The sequence below is a fragment of the Oncorhynchus mykiss genome, chromosome 13 (genome assembly GCF_013265735.2).
Source record: "Oncorhynchus mykiss isolate Arlee chromosome 13, USDA_OmykA_1.1, whole genome shotgun sequence".
Classification (NCBI taxonomy): domain Eukaryota; kingdom Metazoa; phylum Chordata; class Actinopteri; order Salmoniformes; family Salmonidae; genus Oncorhynchus; species Oncorhynchus mykiss.
This window is the reverse complement of record NC_048577.1, coordinates 42,571,916-42,588,694: the sequence shown is the minus strand read 5'-3', so window position 1 is coordinate 42,588,694 and position 16,779 is coordinate 42,571,916. Positions and strand designations below refer to the sequence as shown.

The 16,779-nt window shown below is 43.0% G+C and overlaps 1 protein-coding gene across 2 annotated transcripts; it reads left to right on the top strand.

Moving 5' to 3' along the window:
* Nucleotides 1–54: 54 nt before the first annotated feature.
* LOC110486421 (phosphomannomutase 1) lies at nt 55–15,896 on the top strand. 2 transcript variants are annotated; one of them, XM_021558016.2, is made up of 8 exons: nt 55–516; nt 2,639–2,756; nt 10,684–10,775; nt 10,983–11,074; nt 11,595–11,694; nt 12,091–12,166; nt 14,286–14,401; nt 14,747–15,896. In XM_021558016.2, exons 1-8 carry the CDS (start codon nt 436–438, stop codon nt 14,867–14,869), a joined length of 798 nt encoding a protein of 265 aa, XP_021413691.1. In that variant the 5' UTR covers nt 55–435; the 3' UTR covers nt 14,870–15,896. The 2 variants fall into 2 exon arrangements, with proteins under 2 accessions (XP_021413691.1, XP_021413692.1); XM_021558017.2 differs by having other exon boundaries at nt 57–516; nt 10,684–10,760.
* Nucleotides 15,897–16,779: the final 883 nt, after the last annotated feature.

Sequence of the window (16,779 nt, the reverse complement as noted above, 5' to 3'; positions counted from 1 at the left end):
CTTCGCGTCATCCAACATAAAAGCTGCGATTGGCTGTTTGCATGTAGCCTACGAGAGTCGAGACATTGTTGCAAAATAAACCTGAGACTTGTCGAGCTGCCTGTGATGGTTCTCTGAATTCGATCGGGAACGGTGGCCGAACTATTCTTCAGTCTGAGGATAAGCTACAGTTCAACAACTATTGGATATGGTTTGTCGTTATCTACTAGACCGCGTGGCATACATTATTCATCCAACTAGTGGTAGGCAATAGATTTTACAGTGTACCGTATTGTAGCCTATACAGTAGTCTTTGTTTTGCATTAGAGGCGAGACCAGAAAATTGTCACTCTTTCCCAGAATATTTATTACACATTAATAACATTATCATTACTTACACAATAGTAACACTACCTTCACTTACACATTAGTAACACTATCATTGCAAAATAAGAAATGGATGAATCAAATGGTTCTTCAAAAAGGACTATTCTGTGTTTATTTGACGTGGACGGCACTCTTACCCCACCGAGAGAGGTAGGCTAAATAGCATGTTTTATTATCCCGTTGTATTAATTGTGCTTTGTTTGTCATTTTCTTTCTTCTAACGTTGCTGTCCAACTTGTCAAACCTTTCTATTTTTCAAGGAATTATAGGGCGCTTTGCCAATTCCCATGCCATCTTGATAGCACAAAACTGTTGCAATAATGTCAATCAATGTCTTATCTGCAGCAAGGTCTGGAATGTTCCTGCATGTTATTTAATGATTTACTATTTTCTGTCGATGTACTTCCTGATAATGTTGGCAAACACCATCATTTTCTGTCCTTCCAAGTTCTTGTTTTCATATATTATTTAATCCCGTGGTTGTAGCCTACAAATGCTGTCGTCCGTCAACTCTTTTGAATGAAACTGAAATGTCTTCGTTTGCATCTGAAGCTTTGTATTTCACTAAAAGTAGCGCGCACCCCATGGAGCAGAGACATTCATTTGGATGAACGTTGTGTCCTCCGTCCGTACGAGAACACGACTGTAGGCTACTGTTGCCTACTTGCACAACACTTATGAAGTCAAATTTCATATAGCATCCTGGTGGTGGTCAACCCTAGACCACCGTTACACTGGGACACTGCTTACGCCCATTCAAAATAGCCTATAACTGCTGTTTCCTGAAAGTTTCATGTCCGTCCATGTGAAGTAACAATTACCTTGCAACTGTTCGCACCAATCCTTCAATGCCCAGTGTTTTATATATATTGCCACACTATTAGGTTGGATAAGGTGAAATTGTGAAAATTATAATATATATATTATAATAATGCCCTTTTAGTGTAAGAGCTGTTTGAAAAGACAGCTGTTGAATTTCAGACTGTTTTGGTGGGATGGAGTTTTGTAATGCCTGGTGATATCATTAGTTAATAGACCAATGAGAAAGAGTGTTCCAAACCTCTCTGCCAATAACAGCTCATTGTTTTGTTTCCCCCTTCCCACTCAGACCACTCTCAAACAGTCCTAGCAAAATTCTTGCTTGAGAAATTGCTCTTTGCTCTGAAGCTATTTCTGTTTCTTTTTGACAATTACGGTACTTCATTGTTACCCAGAAATGATTTGATTTTGAGATAACAACAGCTGCATTGGAACTTTAACAGACAGATAAACTGATCGTAAACAACTTAAAGTGGGTACATGGGAAGAGGAGTCACATGGAGTTCCTACCCTAAAAACAGACTACTTTGATCAAGGATGTTGACATTCATAATGGAGGTAGCCTATTAGTTATGTCCTCGGCCTCTTTTGACCCCCAGATTTGAAATGCAAGATAATCAATGAATAATCAGGGAAACGGCTCTCTAGTGTTTTTCATCATGATTTCAGTAGTTGAACAAAAAAAATACTCATTCATATGAAGATAAATGGTTAACTTTCTGTTACACAATGCTGCATCAATGCATGTCTTTGCAAGTGTCGTGTGAACACAGGCAGTTCTCCGTGTCTTCAAATAATTCAATCAAACAGGAGGATAAACATTTAGATTATCCCTCGTATCTCTGCCCATCGTCACAAGATGATGTCTTTGTTGTAACATAGCCTACAATATGATCGTTTTTTTTTTTTTTTGTCTATCTGCATTCTTGTCTCAGTGTCTGGACCGGTGATGTACAGAAATGTTCAATGATCGCCGTGTAGGCAGTGCCCAGTTCAGCAGCCGTTGGTCGGTCACAGAGACATAAGTGTGCAGAATGAACCCACTGCCCTTATATTATGTAATGCAGTTTCCTCATGTGAGCATGAAGCGGTCCCTGCCTGATCCATCTGCCCAAGTCTCTCTGGCAAGATGGAAAGCTGGTTTAATAGGATTATGTCTGCAGAGGATCAATAGACCACTATCAAAGTTGCTCCTCCTTCAGAGACAGATGCCTATCTCACTCGGTCAATGCTACCTAACCTCACAAACAAAAGCATTCTCCTGCTTTGTGGTCAGACAACAAAAGCAGTTTTAAGAACTGTAAATGCCTGTCTTGTCACAGTTTATATTATGAGTCCCTAAAACAGTGTTTTCAATGATAGACAACACAAACAGGTACAGACTGTGTGTGTGTCTGTCTGTGTGCACTCATCATGTGTTTACGCGTCATGCGTGTGTGCTTACACCCTGCAGAAAATTGACCCTAAGCTGGATGAGTTTTTCCAGTCTCTGCGCAGGAAGGTGAAGATCGGCATAGTGGGTGGATCAGACTACTCAAAGATCGCAGAACAGCTGGGGGAGGGAGATGAAGGTGAGCACTCCTCATTCTCACTTTGGTCTCATTTCAGTCTCACATATTCACCCTCAAACCCATATTATTGCCTTTCTCTCACAGGGCTTTGCAAACCCCAAAAGGCTGTCGCTTTCATGGTCGTGAAATTATTGAAAGGAAATTCACCAGAGAGGGGTCTTTCATGTTGGCAGCCCACTCTCATTTGACATCAGTCCATAAATAACAGACATAGACGAAAGCAGCTACATCATAACTGAAGTCTCCGCTCCGGGTCGCACATGGACCCAGGTGGAGTTACATGTTTGCTCATGTACCTGTGTTGCCTTGACACACTGACCCTGTGGTGGAGTTTACACACAGCAGTGGAGACTGGCCACCAACACACTGACAACTGACCGTCATCACTCAGAGCAGCAACAAAAGTAAAGTGACGAACGATAGAGTAAATAAAAGTGGGAGTGCTACTAGTGCATTCAAGGCTTTGTTTTCAGTGCATTTCTGCATCAACAGTTCTCTATCCTGATCATCCCCAGACTGCATTATGCAAGACTGATTGAGATGCTCAGTACTTTGATACTCTAGCCATGTGAGATACAGTGCCTTGCGAAAGTATTCAGCCCCCTTGAACTTTGCAACCTTTTGCCACATTTCAGGCTTCAAACATAAAGATATAAAACTGTATTTTTTTGTAAAGAATCAACAACAAGTGGGACACAATCATGAAGTGGAACGACATTTATTGGATATTTCAAACTTTTTTAACAAATCAAAAACTGAAAAATTGGGCGTGCAAAATTATTCAGCCCCCTTAAGTTAATACTTTGTAACGCCACCTTTTGCTGCGATTACAGCTGTAAGTCGCTTGGGGTATGTCTCTATCAGTTTTGCACATCGAGAGACTGACATTTTTTCCTCCTTGCAAAACAGCTCGAGCTCAGTGAGGTTGGATGGAGAGCATTTGTGAACAGCAGTTTTCAGTTCTTTCCACAGATTCTCGATTGGATTCAGGTCTGGACTTTGACTTGGCCATTCTAACACCTGGATATGTTTATTTTTGAACCATTCCATTGTAGATTTTGCTTTATGTTTTGGATCATTGTCTTGTTGGAAGACAAATCTCCGTCCCAGTCTCAGGTCTTTTGCAGACTCCATCAGGTTTTCTTCCAGAATGGTCCTGTATTTGGCTCCATCCATCTTCCCATCAATTTTAACCATCTTCCCTGTCCCTGCTGAAGAAAAGCAGGCCCAAACCATGATGCTGCCACCACCATGTTTGACAGTGGGGATGGTGTGTTCAGGGTGATGAGCTGTGTTGCTTTTACGCCAAACATAACGTTTTGCATTGTTGCCAAAAAGTTCAATTTTGGTTTCATCTGACCAGAGCACCTTCTTCCACATGTTTGGTGTGTCTCCCAGGTGGCTTGTGGCAAACTTTAAACAACACTTTTTATGGATATCTTTAAGAAATGGCTTTCTTCTTGCCATTCTTCCATAAAGGTCAGATTTGTGCAATATATGACTGATTGTTGTCCTATGGACAGAGTCTCCCACCTCAGCTGTAGATCTCTGCAGTTCATCCAGAGTGATCATGGGTCTCTTGGCTGCATCTCTGATCAGTCTTCTCCTTGTATGAGCTGAAAGTTTAGAGGGACTGTCACGACTTCCGCCGAAGTTGGCTCTCCTTCCTGTTCGGGCGGTGCTCGGCGGTCGTCGTCACCGTCCTACTAGCCACCATCGATCCCTTTTTCGTTTGTCTGTTGGTTTTGTCTTATTAGTTTCACCTGTGTGTATTTTAGTTTATTGACGTCCTTATATGTAGTAGGTTGTCCCGCCCTTGTTTCGTGCGGGATTGTTTTGGTTTCATGTGTTTTCGTGAATACGTAGTTGGTTATTTGCTCCGATATATTTAATCCTGTGTTGGATTATTTCACCCTGTATTTTGGGTTGACCGTGTTTGGTTCCGGAGAATAAACTATCGACTCACTGCACCTGCTCTCTGCGCCTGATTCCACCCACCTTGTTAATACGTGACAGGGACGGCCAGGTCTTGGTAGATTTGCAGTGGTCTGATACTCCTTCCATTTCAATATTATCGCTTGCACAGTGCTCCTTGGGATGTTTAAAGCTTGGGAAATCTTTTTGTATCCAAATCCGGCTTTAAACTTCTTCACAACATTATCTCGGACCTGCCTGGTGTGTTCCTTGTTCTTCATGATGCTCTCTGCGCTTTTAACGGACCTCTGAGACTATCACAGTGCAGGTGCATTTATACGGAGACTTGATTACACACAGGTGGATTGTATTTATCATCATTAGTCATTTACAGTGCCTTGCGAAAGTATTCGGCCCCCTTGAACTTTGCGACCTTTTGCCACATTTCAGGCTTCAAACATAAAGATATAAAACTGTATTTTTTTGTGAAGAATCAACAACAAGTGGGACACAATCATGAAGTGGAACGACATTTATTGGATATTTCAAACTTTTTTAACAAATCAAAAACTGAAAAATTGGGCGTGCAAAATTATTCAGCCCCTTTACTTTCAGTGCAGCAAACTCTCTCCAGAAGTTCAGTGAGGATCTCTGAATGATCCAATGTTGACCTAAATGACTAATGATGATAAATACAATCCACCTGTGTGTAATCAAGTCTCCGTATAAATGCACCTGCACTGTGATAGTCTCAGAGGTCCGTTAAAAGCGCAGAGAGCATCATGAAGAACAAGGAACACACCAGGCAGGTCCGAGATACTGTTGTGAAGAAGTTTAAAGCCGGATTTGGATACAAAAAGATTTCACAAGCTTTAAACATCCCAAGGAGCACTGTGCAAGCGATAATATTGAAATGGAAGGAGTATCAGACCACTGCAAATCTACCAAGACCTGGCCGTCCCTCAAAACTTTCAGCTCATACAAGGAGAAGACTGATCAGAGATGCAGCCAAGAGGCCCATGATCACTCTGGATGAACTGCAGAGATCTACAGCTGAGGTGGGAGACTCTGTCCATAGGACAACAATCAGTCGTATATTGCACAAATCTGGCCTTTATGGAAGAGTGGCAAGAAGAAAGCCATTTCTTAAAGATATCCATAAAAAGTGTCGTTTAAAGTTTGCCACAAGCCACCTGGGAGACACACCAAACATGTGGAAGAAGGTGCTCTGGTCAGATGAAACCAAAATTGAACTTTTTGGCAACAATGCAAAACGTTATGTTTGGCGTAAAAGCAACACAGCTGAACACACCATCCCCACTGTCAAACATGGTGGTGGCAGCATCATGGTTTGGGCCTGCTTTTCTTCAGCAGGGACAGGGAAGATGGTTAAAATTGATGGGAAGATGGATGGAGCCAAATACAGGACCATTCTGGAAGAAAACCTGATGGAGTCTGCAAAAGACCTGAGACTGGGACGGAGATTTGTCTTCCAACAAGACAATGATCCAAAACATAAAGCAAAATCTACAATGGAATGGTTCAAAAATAAACATATCCAGGTGTTAGAATGGCCAAGTCAAAGTCCAGACCTGAATCCAATCTAGAATCTGTGGAAAGAACTGAAAACTGCTGTTCACAAATGCTCTCCATCCAACCTCACTGAGCTTGAGCTGTTTTGCAAGGAGGAATGGGAAAAAATTTCAGTCTCTCGATGTGCAAAACTGATAGAGACATACTCCAAGTGACTTACAGCTGTAATCGCAGCAAAAGGTGGCGCTACAAAGTATTAACTTAAGGGGGCTGAATAACTTTGCACGCCCAATTTTTCAGTTTTTGATATGTTAAAAAAGTTTGAAATATCCAATAAATATCGTTCCACTTCATGATTGTGTCCCACTTGTTGTTGATTCTCCACAAAAAAATACAGTTTTATATCTTTATGTTTGAAGCCTGAAATGTGGCAAAAGGTCGCAAAGTTCAAGGGGGCCGAATACTTTCGCAAGGCACTGTAGGTCAACATTGGATCATTCAGAGATCCTCACTGAACTTCTGGAGAGAGTTTGCTGCACTGAAAGTAAAGGGGCTGAATAATTTTGCACGCCCAATTTTTCAGTTTTTGATTTGTTAAAAAAGTTTGAAATATCCAATAAATGTCGTTCCACTTCATGATTGTGTCCCACTTGTTGTTGATTATTCACAAAAAAATACAGTTTTATATCTTTATGTTTGAAGCCTGAAATGTGGCAAAAGGTCGCAAAGTTCAAGGGGGCCGAATACTTTCGCAAGGCACTGTATGTGTACAGTGAATGGACAGGACAGAGATTAATCTGGACTGTTCCAGGTAGTGTTACATAGGTGGTAATCTGCAATGACCAATAATCAAAATCAAATCAAATCAAATTTTATTTGTCACATACACATGGTTAGCAGATGTTAATGCGAGTGTAGCGAAATGCTTGTGCTTCTAGTTCCGACAATGCAGTAATAACCAACAAGTAATCTAACTAACAATTCCAAAACTACTGTCTTGTACACAGTGTGAGGGGATAAAGAATATGTACATAAGGATATATGAATGAGTGATGGTACAGAGCAGCATAGGCAAGATACAGTAGATGGTATCGAGTACAGTATATACATATGAGATGAGTATGTAAACAAAGTGGCATAGTTAAAGTGGCTAGTGATACATGTATCACATAAGGATACAGTCGATGATATAGAGTACAGTATATACGTATGCATATGAGATGAATAATGTAGGGTAAGTAACATTATATAAGGTAGCATTGTTTAAAGTGGCTAGTGATATATTTACATCATTTCCCATCAATTCCCATTATTAAAGTGGCTGGAGTTGAGTCAGTGTCAGTGTGTTGGCAGCAGCCACTCAATGTTAGTGGTGGCTGTTTAACAGTCTGATGGCCTTGAGATAGAAGCTGTTTTTCAGTCTCTCGGTCCCAGCTTTGATGCACCTGTACTGACCTCGCCTTCTGGATGATAGCGGGGTGAACAGGCAGTGGCTCGGGTGGTTGATGTCCTTGATGATCTTTATGGCCTTCCTGTGACATCGGGTGGTGTAGGTGTCCTGGAGGGCAGGTAGTTTGCCCCCGGTGATGCGTTGTGCAGACCTCACTACCCTCTGGAGAGCCTTACGGTTGAGGGCGGAGCAGTTGCCGTACCAGACGGTGATACAGCCCGCCAGGATGCTCTCGATTGTGCATCTGTAGAAGTTTGTGAGTGCTTTTGGTGACAAGCCGAATTTCTTCAGCCTCCTGAGGTTGAAGAGGCGCTGCTGCGCCTTCTTCACAATGCTGTCTGTGTGAGTGGACCAATTCAGTTTGTCTGTGATGTGTATGCCGAGGAACTTAAAACTTGCTACCCTCTCCACTACTGTTCCATCGATGTGGATAGGGGGGTGTTCCCTCTGCTGTTTCCTGAAGTCCACAATCATCTCCTTAGTTTTGTTGACGTTGAGTGTGAGGCTATTTTCCTGACACCACACTCCGAGGGCCCTCACCTCCTCCCTGTAGGCCGTCTCGTCGTTGTTGGTAATCAAGCCTACCACTTTTGTGTCGTCCGCAAACTTGATGATTGAGTTGGAGGTGTGCGTGGCCACGCAGTCGTGGGTGAACAGGGAGTACAGGAGAGGGCTCAGAACGCACCCTTGTGGGGCCCCAGTGTTGAGGATCAGCGGGGAGGAGATGTTGTTGCCTACCCTCACCACCTGGGGGCGGCCCGTCAGGAAGTCCAGTACCCAGTTGCACAGGGCGGGGTCGAGACCCAGGGTCTCGAGCTTGATGACGAGCTTGGAGGGTACTATGGTGTTGAATGCCGAGCTGTAGTCGATGAACAGCATTCTCACATAGGTATTCCTCTTGTCCAGATGGGTTAGGGCAGTGTGCAGTGTGGTTGAGATTGCATCGTCTGTGGACCTATTTGGGCGGTAAGCAAATTGGAGCGGGTCTAGGGTGTCAGGTAGGGTGGAGGTGATATGATCCTTGACTAGTCTCTCAAAGCACTTCATGATGACGGAAGTGAGTGCTACGGGGCGGTAGTCGTTTAGCTCAGTTACCTTAGCTTTCTTGGGAACAGGAACAATGGTGGCCCTCTTGAAGCATGTGGGAACAGCAGACTGGTATAGGGATTGATTGAATATGTCCGTAAACACACCGGCCAGCTGGTCTGCGCATGCTCTGAGGGCGCGGCTGGGGATGCCGTCTGGGCCTGCAGCCTTGCGAGGGTTAACACGTTTAAATGTCTTACTCACCTCGGCCGCAGTGAAGGAGAGACCGCAAGTTTTCGTTGCAGGCCGTGTCAGTGGCACTGTATTGTCCTCAAAGCGGGCAAAAAAGTTATTTAGTCTGCCTGGGAGCAGGACATCCTGGTCCGTGACTGGGCTGGATTTCTTCCTGTAGTCCGTGATTGACTGTAGACCCTGCCACATGCCTCTTGTGTCTGAGCCGTTGAATTGAGATTCTACTTTGTCTCTGTACTGACGCTTAGCTTGTTTGATAGCCTTGCGGAGGGAATAGCTGCACTGTTTGTATTCGGTCATGTTACCAGACACCTTGCCCTGATTAAAAGCAGTGGTTCGCGCTTTCAGTTTCACGCGAATGCTGCCATCAATCCACGGTTTCTGGTTAGGGAATGTTTTAATCGTTGCTATGGGAACGACATCTTCAACGCACGTTCTAATGAACTCGCACACCGAATCAGCGTATTCGTCAATGTTGTTGTCTGACGCAATACGAAACATGTCCCAGTCCACGTGATGGAAGCAGTCTTGGAGTGTGGAGTCAGCTTGGTCGGACCAGCGTTGGACAGACCTCAGCGTGGGAGCCTCTTGTTTTAGTTTCTGTCTGTAGGCAGGGATCAACAAAATGGAGTCGTGGTCAGCTTTTCCGAAAGGGGGGCGGGGCAGGGCCTTATATGCGTCGCGGAAGTTAGAGTAACAATGATCCAAGGTCTTTCCACCCCTGGTTGCGCAATCGATATGCTGATAAAATTTGGGGAGTCTTGTTTTCAGATTAGCCTTGTTAAAATCCCCAGCTACAATGAATGCAGCCTCCGGATAAATGGTTTCCAGTTTGCAAAGAGTCAAATAAAGTTCATTCAGAGCCAACGATGTGTCTGCTTGGGGGGGGATATATACGGCTGTGATTATAATCAAAGAGAATTCTCTTGGTAGATAATGCGGTCTACATTTGATTGTGAGGAATTCTAAATCAGGTGAACAGAAGGATTTGAGTTCCTGTATGTTTCTTTCATCACACCATGTCACGTTAGTCATAAGGCATACGCCCCCGCCCCTCTTTTTACCAGAAAGATGTTTTTTTCTGTCTGCGCGATGCGTGGAGAAACCTGTTGGCTGCACCGCTTCGGATAGCGTCTCTCCAGTAAGCCACGTTTCCGTGAAGCAAAGAACGTTACAGTCTCTGATGTCCCTCTGGAATGCTACCCTTGCTCGGATTTCATCAACCTTGTTGTCAAGAGACTGGACATTGGCAAGAAGAATGCTAGGGAATGGTGCACGGTGTGCCCGTCTCCGGAGTCTGACCAGAAGACCGCCTCGTTTCCCTCTTTTTCGGAGTCGTTTTTTTGGGTTGCTGCATGGGATCCACTCCGTTGTCCTGTTTGTAAGGCAGAGCACAGGATCCGCGTCGCGAAAAGCATATTCTTGGTCGTACTGATGGTGAGTTGACGCTGATCTTATATTCAGTAGTTCTTCTCGACTGTATGTGATGAAACCTAAGATGACCTGGGGTACTAATGTAAGAAATAACACGTAAAAAAACAAAAAACTGCATAGTTTCCTAGGAACGCGAAGCGAGGCGGCCATCTCTGTCGGCGCCGGAAGTTATTCCGCTGCACCAGGTACAACATGCCTGTGTTCCAGTTGGGGGAGTTTTTTTTAAGGCTGTGTACTGGTAGCTTGTGTTGTCTATTTACTATGAATGTTCTCGCAATAGCACACGTTTACCTAATTTGCCCTCTTTTTCTCTTACAGTGATACAGAAGTTTGACTATGTGTTTGCTGAGAATGGCACGGTGCAGTACAAAGATGGGAAGCTCCTTTCCAAACAGGTGGGTGTCACTGAGGTGAGGGAAGGAATAAAATATATTTTTGCTCACTAACAAGCTATTTAAACATGATTCCATGTAAACAACATGTAGGCACAACCTTTTTTCTTATAAACTGCTCTCAGCTAAGAAGACTGGAAGGGAAAGTTATGATCATGTCTTTTAAGAAAACTGCACTGTGTTAATAAGAAAAGACAGTTCAAATATTTGAACTCTGTCCTACAGGCCATCCAGAACCAGATAGGAGAGGAACTACTGCAGGACCTCATTAACTTCTGTCTCAGCTACATGGGGCTGATCAAGCTTCCCAAGAAAAGGTGAGACTCCCTCCCTCTGACCTACTTTCAGCTCCTTTTCTATGCATCTAGTCATTCAGAGGCCCCATGGCCACTTCAACCTGTCCATCACAGCTGTAGGCATTGGAGAAAGGAATGGTGGCTCTGTCAGCATTCCTAAAGGAGAGACTAAGACAGAAGGATTGATCTGTATCTGGGTGGAAATACTTATTTCCTTGAGAAACAAAGCAATTCTGGATCTAACACTAGAATCTCTAGAATTGTTGTATGATGGTTGGTAAAAAAAAACATGAGCTGGCGCACACTCAAAATAATAGTTTGTGTGGAGGTGCTGACTAATGGCGAATAAACTATAAACTATCATGATAAAGAAAGTCTCACACTCCATGTGTAATCTCCCAGCAATTTAATGGGTATTTACCAACACTTGGGCATTGGTAAATACACAATAAATTGCTGGGAGATTACACATGTATGCTGGTTGGTAACAAAGCCACACTAAAGTCTCTTTTTGCAGATTAATGCCTTATTCTGCCCTCAGGGGCACCTTTATCGAATTCCGCAACGGAATGCTGAACATCTCCCCCATTGGCCGGAGCTGCACACTTGAGGAGCGAATCGAATTCTCTGAAATTGACAAGGTATTACACAGTATAAGAGTGCCTAAATCATGATCCAAACAGCAGACATTATCTTCTAAGGAAAACGCCTAAACATATAAACTTTTAAAACGAATAGTAAACAAACAAAGCATGCGTTATTGATTGAGTCAGGTTTTCAATCTCTTATAACCTCAAATCACTGCACAGTGCAAGCAGGCATGCTTTTCTCTTATATTCTGTTACGTTGGGGCCTATTAAAAGGAGAAGAGAGTAAACAAGTCAAAACAATGCTGAGCTTTCAAGATGGCTGAACAGACAGCCCATTGATGTTTCACAGCCACACGTTATGGAGGGTTTAGTGGTCTGATGGGAGATGTGGAGAGGCTTAACCCTTAGTGGCCTGAAGCCTGACCCCTTTCCTTAACCTCTTCACAGAGAGAGAAAATCCGGGAGAAGTTTGTTGCGGCCCTGCAGGAGGAGTTTGCTGGGAAGGGTCTAAGATTTACTAGAGGTAAGCCAACTGGCACAGGATGTGAGCTGGGAATTAATATCAGTGTAACTATTAGCACCTCTAGTATTGTATTTCAGTATTATTTTGTATGCCATCTGTGCATGGTGTGATATCTACACTTGAAGACTCATTTATCTCTCAGATAGAAAGAACCCTGTTATGCCTTCAATGTACTAGCTCCTTTGCTGTCTTTTCCTTGCTGTTGCTTCCTATCTGCCAGTTCACAAAGACGATCTGCCATGCGTACTCAATCTCCTGGACACATTGTGCCCAACTTCATTAAACATTACTCTCCCCTGCTCCACTCTCTGAGGTTCAGAGATGTTTTCCTCTGGTTAGTCAGACTAGGTGTTTGCTGACTGTAACTAGGTGTGGGACTTCCTTAATGGCCTATGAAACTGTACACAATTCAGGCAGCTGCACAAACAGCTGGAGATAAGGCTGTTGTCTTCATAAGGCACTCTGTTAAAGCCTTGGGCCAGTAGCAGCAGTAGTTACAAACACACACATTCATCCTTACTTCATCCTAACGGCCTTACTTCACCCTAACTGAGTGACTGCCCTGGGAATCCCTCTGATTGCTGATATTAACTGGGAATCCTTCTGGTTGCTGATGTGGAAGCTGATGCTAATAGCACTGGCAGCAGAGCCCGTTGGAGGGCTGTTTACACTGCAGCCGCAGAGCCTGATAAAACAAGCCAATGGGAAGGCTTGTGGATACGATTTATGTGTTTGCTCATTGCAGTCTGTATCTGCACGTCTACCCTGCCTTGGTTTGTTCACATTTCACATATGCAATGCTGTTTATGCCTATGCGGCACTGTCTGTTCTTACGGCAGAGATTTTTGCTCGTGTCACTCAGCTCAAAAGGCGACATTGCAGTGTCACTTCAAATACAGGCACCTTTGTCCTGGCTATGTTTTCTTTCACCTTTATGGTGCATGGCCAGGGGTGGGGAAGGAACTGTGTGGGGGATGGGCTGAGGATGTGGGTGTTTGTGGCCAATACACCCTTTGATTGGCTGAAACCTCCCTAGCTGTTGCGTTTGTGAGCTTTCCCTTCGGGTCAAGCAGCAGTTGCTACATCCACTTTTGGACTAATACAGTAATGATATGTATCCATTGATTATTGAAGAATCACATCCATATGATCTTGAACAGTCGTACCCCGTCAGAACACAACATATAAGCTAGTTTTACTCCATTGTTTATAAACAAAGTAAATGTAAACAAATACTGTATAGCCTAAAAACATGGTTAAAGTTATCATTTTGATATCATGGATGGTCAGTCCTTGCATTCATAGCCCTGCCCTTGAATTTGAGAGTGCTCACGTGTCTCCAGTCCCATCGCCACACCTTTTACCGGTGAGGAGGGCGCTTTGTTATTGCTTCAACTGCTGGTTGCCGCTTTAAACACTGGGGGGTAATGAAGTAGAATCTGAAGGGGGGGGGGGGGGGGGGGGGGTTGAGAAGCAGAATTTAAACTTATTTCTCTGAGGGCTTTTCGTGCACATTCACCGCTCATTGACCTGAATATGTGTTTGTGGAACTGAGTCCACCTCATGAGGCAGCCTGATGGCTCACATACTGTTAGTAACCTCATGGAGGTCAGCCAAGTAGTGAATAATCACCAATAATAAGACTGTCCTCCCTGGACACAGACTGTACGTCAAAGCCATCACCACACAGTCGATGCACAGAGCATAAATAAGTCTGTTCTGCTCAACTGAGCACAGTGATTGGGGCTTTTAATAACCTTTCATGCTTTTCGAGGGGAGAATGTGTTGGGCTCCAAGTCTGTTGCAGAGAAATGTGCAACATTAACCGGTTGAAGTTGCAGTCTTAAAAATATCTCAAAGCTGCTGTTCCTGTAATGGGGGAAATATCACACCTATTTTACATACATTTGGCATCCTCACTCATCAGTGCATTGACCGACCAGAACAAATATCCCTGACATGGCATGAGAGAGCTGGTTGTAATGTGTTAATAATCATCACTAAAATCCTCATTATTTTATGGGAGGGACTAATATTCTGTTCAGTAACATGATGTTAAATTGTAATGTATCAATTGAAATTGACTGAATTATTCCCTCTCGTGTGCCTCTCTATTCAGGTGGTCTCATCAGTTTTGACGTGTTCCCTGAAGGCTGGGACAAGAGGCTCTGTCTGGACGTGCTGGAAGGGGAGGGCCTGGACGCTATCTACTTCTTTGGCAACGAGACGTCGTCTGTAAGTGAAGGGGAGGACCTTGTGGAAGTGTCAGTGGTGGGGAATGCTCTGAGGCTAAAGATAGCAATGAGAGTAGGATTGTGCTGTGGCTTGAATGATAAAGGTTACAGTTCAGAGATCATTGTTGATGTCATTCTATGTGGAGTTGACCCCTGCCTGAAAGAATGTTGCATGAGCTTTGTGATGGTTGTGTGTTTATTTAACCTCTTTTACTGAGACATAGAGAGAGATAAAGAGTGAGTGAGGAAACAAGGAAAGAGGTCGACGAGTGAAAAGGGCAGTCGGTGCAAACCTATTTGTGAACAAGCAGATTCTAAAGCCGTATCTACATTCCTCTCTGTTCAGGGGGGAAACGACTATGAGATCTTCAACGACCCGCGCACCATTGGTTTCACAGTATACTCACCAGAGGACACAGCCAGGCACTGTCGAGAGATTTTCTTCAAAGCTCCCACCAATGAGTCGTGATAAATCGTGCAGCAGGCACTCTCACAGTCAGCTTCCCCTGGGTTCCCCCTGTTGTTGTGGGCAGTTATTAAGAGCACCTGAAGGAGAAGAGGTGGAAATGGGAGGTAAACCACTACAGATTTGTAATCAATGCGTTGTTGTTGTATAATATTATTCTAACTAGCACTGGACATATAAAGGGATCATCAGTAATTCACATTGGCTGGACTCCCATGGAAAGTACTATGAGATGTGGACAGATCTGCTTTTTTAAAGGGATGGTAGCTCAAACAATGTGAGGAAGTGTACTAATGTTTTCAGTTTTTTATCATGACTAAGTGTTTCTCTAAGGTTTTAATGTAATATCTGATTATTTAACATCTATCAACCCAATGGTTTTTGTAGCGTGTCCCTGTATTTGTATGTAACATCAAATGAACCATAATGTCTTATAGGCCCTCCTGTAAGACAATCCTCTTGTGAATATCATGTGAAGACATATATACATTTTGAGTATATAATGTAAATACCCACTTATGTTTTGCACTAATATTGATACAGTTATCTGACAAACTGGGTTTTGGATCATTTGTTTTCTTTGTGAATGTAGAAAGTGACTGGTGTTGTCTTTGAACAAAATGGAGCGAGACAGAAGAGAGAAAATTTGTTTTTTTTTGCTCTGTGCCAGTCCACTTTCAGATTAAGTGCCTATAGAAAGTCTGCACCCCCTTGAATTTGTTTCACATTTTCTTCTGTTACAAAGTGGGATTGAAATAGATTAATTGTAATTGTTTGTCAAGTTTTTTATAAATGTAAAAAAATATATATATATAACTAAAATATAATCATTCCTTTAAGTATTCACGCCCTTTGTTTAGGCAAGCCTGAATTAGTTTAGTCAAATGTGGCTAAACAAATCACATAATAATTTATATGGACTCACTCTGTACTCTGTGTGAAATAATAGGGATTGACATTATATTTTTTTATGACCACCTCTTCCTCTGTCCTCCCAGGGCTTTTTCGAAAGCTTCAAAAATAAAGGGCAGTGATTGGTAGATGGGTAACAATAACATATCAGACATTGAATATATCTTTAAGCACGGTCAAGTTAATAATTAAGTTGTGGATGAAGCATTAAACCACCCAGACACATCAAAGATGCAGTCATTCTTCTGAACTGAGCTGCAGGACAGGAAGGAAACTGCTTAGGGATGTCACCATGAGGCCATTGGAGATTTTAAAACAGCTACAGAGTTCAACGGCTGTGATGGGAGAAAACTGAGGATGGATCAACAACATTGTAGTGACTCTACAATAATGACCTAAATTACAGAGTCATAAAAATAATAAAAATACACAGAATAAAAATATTCCAAAACATGCAACAAGGCACTAAAGTAATACTGCAAAAAAAACACGGCAAAGGAATATACTTTTTGGCCTAAATGCAAAGCCTTATGTTTGGGGCAAATCCAACACAACACATCACTGAGTAATTGCCTTCAAGGTATGGGTCTGCTTGACATCGGCAAAGACTGGGGAGTTTTTCAGGATGAAAACCAATGGGATGGAGCTAAGCACAGGCAAAATCCTATAGGAAATCCTGCTTCAGTCTGCTTTACACCAGACACCGGGAGAGGAATTCACCTTTCAGCAGGACAATAACCTACAACACAAAGCTGAATATACACTGGAGTAGCTTACCAAGGAGACAGTGAATGTTCCTGAGTGGCCAAGTTACAATTTTGACTTAAATCTGCTTGAAAATCTATGGCAAGACTTGAAAATTGCTATCTAGCCATGGTCTCCAACACCTTGACAGAGCTTGAATAATGGGAAAATATTGCATAATACAGGTGTGCGAAGATCTTATGAGACTTACCCAAGATGACTCAAAGCTGTAATCGCTGTCAAATGTGTTTCTAACA